This window comes from Pongo pygmaeus, chromosome 9, assembly GCF_028885625.2.
Source record: "Pongo pygmaeus isolate AG05252 chromosome 9, NHGRI_mPonPyg2-v2.0_pri, whole genome shotgun sequence".
NCBI classification, from domain to species: domain Eukaryota; kingdom Metazoa; phylum Chordata; class Mammalia; order Primates; family Hominidae; genus Pongo; species Pongo pygmaeus.
Genome location: NC_072382.2, coordinates 1,524,317 through 1,528,618, shown reverse-complemented (window position 1 = coordinate 1,528,618; position 4,302 = coordinate 1,524,317). Strand labels below are relative to the sequence as shown.

At 51.5% G+C, this 4,302-nt stretch overlaps 1 protein-coding gene across 1 annotated transcript; it reads right to left on the bottom strand.

The window, feature by feature from the left end:
- Positions 1–1,127: 1,127 nt before the first annotated feature.
- Positions 1,128–3,948, bottom strand: LOC134740229 (NK-tumor recognition protein-like). Its single transcript, XM_063670674.1, is given in 1 exon segment — positions 1,128–3,948. A coding segment is annotated over 1 exon segment (1,068 nt). The 5' UTR covers positions 3,225–3,948; the 3' UTR covers positions 1,128–2,156.
- Between the last annotated feature and the right edge of the window lie 354 nt (positions 3,949–4,302).

Genomic DNA, 4,302 nt, shown 5'->3' with positions numbered 1-4,302 from the left:
CTCTAACCAGGGAGTCAGAGACTGCAGTGAGCCAAGACCATGCCACTGCACTCCAGCGTGTAAACAGAGCAAGACTCCATCTCAAAAAAAAAAAAAAAAAAAAAGAATTCAGAAAATTCAAAGAACTTCAGACACCAATAAAAATAATAATGATCTCGGCCAGGTGTGGTGGCTCTTGCCTCTAATCCCAGCACTTTGGGAGGCTGAGGTGGGTGGATCTCTTGAGGTCAGGAGTTCGAGAACAGCCTGGCCAACATGGTGAAACCTCGACTCTACTAAAATTACAAAAATTAGCCAGGCATTATAGCACACGCCCGTGATCCCAGATACTCGGAGGGCTGAGACAGGAGAATTGCTCCAGCACGGAAAGCGGAGGTTGCAGTGAGCCGAAATCGCACCACTGCACTACAACCTGAAACACAGAGCAAGACTCCCCATCTCAAAAATTAATAATAATAACTATCTCAATTTTGTAAAGTGGGCCAAGGACGTGAAATTAATGAGACTCTAATGACAGGTGACCATATGGAAAGAGGCACAGCATGGCTAGTAACTAGGAAGAGGGAAGATTAAACCACAGTGTGTAACACTGTGTTACACACCCACATGAAGGGTGTAAATTGACAGTTGCAAGTTTTGGTGGGGGTGCCAGGAAACAGGAGCCCTCTGGCAATGCTGGTTGGACAGCAGCTGGCTGGGAGGATCCCTTGGGAAGACAGCTTGGTAACAAGAATCTCCTGACTTTCAGGCACGCACACCTGCAGGGGGCGTTTTGGGCAAGAAAGTTGCAGTTTGCTTGAAATAGCAACAAAAAGGAAACAAAATGTCCATCAACAAATAAATGGATAAGTAAATGTATATTTAGAAATCAGAGAAAACAAATAAATCATATGTATTCCTAGAGAAAATCTCTTTAGCCTAACACCTACTTTTTTCAAAAGCAATTTACAGAAAGAGAAATACAGTGTAATACCCATTACATAAAGTTTTCAGCATGTAAAATGTTTTTTTCTCTTTTTTTTTCTTTTTTTTTCTTTTTTTGAGATAGAGTCTCACTCTGTCACCCAGGCTGGAGTGCAATGGCGTGATTTCAGCTCACTGCAACCACTGCCTCCCAGGTTCAAGCGATTCTCCTGCCTCAGCCTCCCAAATAGCCGGGATTACAGGCACATGCCACCATGCCTGGTTAATTTTTGTATTTTTAGTAAAGACGAGGTTTCACCATGTTAGTGAGGCCGGTCTCAAACTCCTGGACTCAAATGATCCGCCCACCTCAGCCTCCCAAAGTGCTGAAATTACAGGCGTGAGCCACTGCACCTGGCCACAGAACATTTTTAAAGGAACATACATATTAAGTAGGAGTGTGAGGACCTTCACGAGAGTGGTAAATTCCAAATTCAAGAAATTATTAGGGTGGGACAGAAACAATATGGAGAGATGGATGAACAGAGACTTCATTTATTTACACCATTTTTTCCCAAGTTGAGTAGGGTTTTTTTTACATTTTTTAAATATATTACTCTTTATACGATCTGTTCAACTAAAATAGACCACTTTTTTTTTTCTTTTGAGACAGAGTCCCGCTCTGTTGCCCAGGCCAGAGTGCAGTGGTGTGATCTCTGCTCACTGCAACCTCCACCTCCTGGGTTCAAGCAATTCTCCTGCCTCAGCCTCCCAAGTAGCTGGGGTTACAAGCCTGCACCACCACGCCTGGCTAATTTTTGTATTTTTAGTAGAGATGGGGTTGTGCCATGTTGGGCAGGCTGGTCTCCAACTCCTCACCTCAAATGATCCGCCTGCCTCGGCCTCCCAAAGTGCTGGGATTACAGATGTGAGCCACCACACCCAGTTAATTTTTGTGTTTTTAGTAGACATGAGATTTCACCATTTTGGCCAGGCTGGTCTCCAACCCCTCACCTCAAGTGATCCACCTGCCTAGGCCTCCCAAAGTGCTGAGATTACAGGTGTGAGCCACCATGCCTGGCCTAAAATAGATGCTTTTGTAAATCCAATGTGACTCTGGAGTCAACAGGGAGAGGCTAGACCCTTGGGGGCCTCCATTAAGTCTGGACACAGATTCAGCAAGACAGCAGTGGCCCACTGAGCAGCTCATACACCAAGGGGTGGATTTCTAGAGGAAACAAGAAAAAGGGGCCCTAAAAATGGCATAAACAGGAACCAGGAAATGACCATGTGCCCAGCCTCACACCTGATCCTGGGCAGGGATATAAAGGGCCCAGGCTCAGGGGGCTCCATACCTGCACCTCTCTCTCACCGGCTCCTCTACCTGCTCCACCCTCAACCCACCAGAACCATGGGCTGTTGCGGCTGCTCTGGAGGCACTGGCTCCAGCTGTGGGGGCTGTGGCTCCAGCTGTGGCGGCTGTGACTCCGGCTGTGGGGGCTGTGGCTCCGGCTGTGGTGGCTGTGGCTCCGGCTGTGGGGGCTGTGGCTCCGGCTGTGGGGGCTGTGGCTCCGGCTGTGGCGGCTGTGGCTCCGGCTGTGGTGGCTGTGGCTCCGGCTGTGGGGGCTGTGGCTCCGGCTGTGGGGGTTGTGGCTCCAGCTGCTGTGTGCCCATCTGCTGCTGCAAGCCCGTGTGCTGCTGTGTGCCAGCCTGTTCCTGCTCCAGCTGTGGCAAAGAGGGCTGTGGCTCTTGTGGGGGCTCCAAGGGGGGCTGTGGCTCCTGTGGAGGCTGCAAGGGGGGCTGTGGCTCTTGTGGGGGATCCAAGGGGGGCTGTGGCTCCGGCCGTGGGGGCTGCGGCTCCAGCTGCTGTGTGCCCATCTGCTGCTGCAAGCCCATGTGTTGCTGTTCCTGCTCTAGCTGTGGCTCTTGTGGGGGGTCTAAGGGAGGCTGTGGGTCATCCTGCTCCCAGTGCAGTTGCTGTAAGCCCTGCTGCTGTTCCTCAGGCTGTGGGTCATCCTGCTGCCAGTCCAGCTGCTGCAAGCCCTGCTGCTCCCAGTCCAGCTGCTGTGTCCCCGTGTGCTCCCAGTGCAAGATCTGAATTCTGGCTTTGCAGGACTCTTACCATGGCCAGGGGTTCCTGCCCAGCCTTTACCTCCTTTTCCTGGCACCCAGTGAGCCAGACTCTCCTTCCCCACCCACTGCCCTATCTCCCACCCTCCTGCCTTGCCAAGCATGAACACTTCTCTTTGACCTTCTACCAAGAAATGCCATGGGCCCGTGCATCCAAGAAGAATGACTTTCAAGGCCTCCCTTCCAGGCATCTGGAGACCAGCCCCCCACCACCCCAGCCACCTGCAGCAAATGCCTGTCCCCAAGCCCTGCCTACTGGCACCACATCCAGCACGGACAGCCCTGCAGGACAGCCCAGGGTGCTCGCTCACTCTGCAGTCACTAGGAGTTCAGATCCCTGTCCTTTAAACATCCAATAAACCGCTCACCCCAGCACCCCATAGCTGTCTTGGTATATTTATCTGTTTATTTCCCTCTGGAGGCAGGTGGGGGTCCACTGTGGCTGCACTGGGTCCCTTGGGAACCACACACACCTGTCCTGAACCAAACTGGAGCAGGCAGGTGGGCGCCCTGGCCAGCAGGGATCCTGGATACATGGTGGCGGTCAGAGGCAGGAGCACTAGCAGCCACCGGGCTCAGCCCCTCGCTGTGCAGCCCCTACCACACCCTCTCAGCATCTGGCTCAGGGCGGGGGTGCCTTGCCTTGATCAGGCAAAAGCAATCACTAGGGGGTCATCATGGCCTGTTACCACGAGGTCTTATTCTCTTTGGGCTGATGTAACAGAACACCATGGACTGGCACGTACAACAGAAGTGTATTTCTCAGGGTTCTGGAAGCTGGCAGTCTGAATTAAAGATGCCGGCGGCCAGGTGCGGTGGCTCATGGCTGTAATCCCAGCGCTTTGGAAGGCTGAGGCGGGTGGATCACGAGGTCAGGAGATTGAGACCATCCTGGCTAACACAGTGAAAATCCGTCTCTACTGAAAAAACAAAAAATTAGCCGGACTTGGTGGCGGGCACCTGTAGTCCCAGCTACTCAGGAGGCTGAGGCAGGAGAATGGTGTGAACCCGGGAGGCGGAGGCTGCAGTGAGCCAAGATCGTGCCACTGCGCTCCAGCCTGGGCGACAGAGCAAGATTCCGTCTCAAAAAAAAAAAAAAGAAACAGAAAACAAACAAATAAAAAAAGCCAGAAGAATGCAAATATGACATTCCAGAAGGGATGTATATGGAAGGTCAGCAATCCCACTGCAGCAACCAGAGAAGGCCACATTAATTACTGAACTCAGATGGTAAAATAAATAAATAAATAAATAAATAACTTCAGGAAA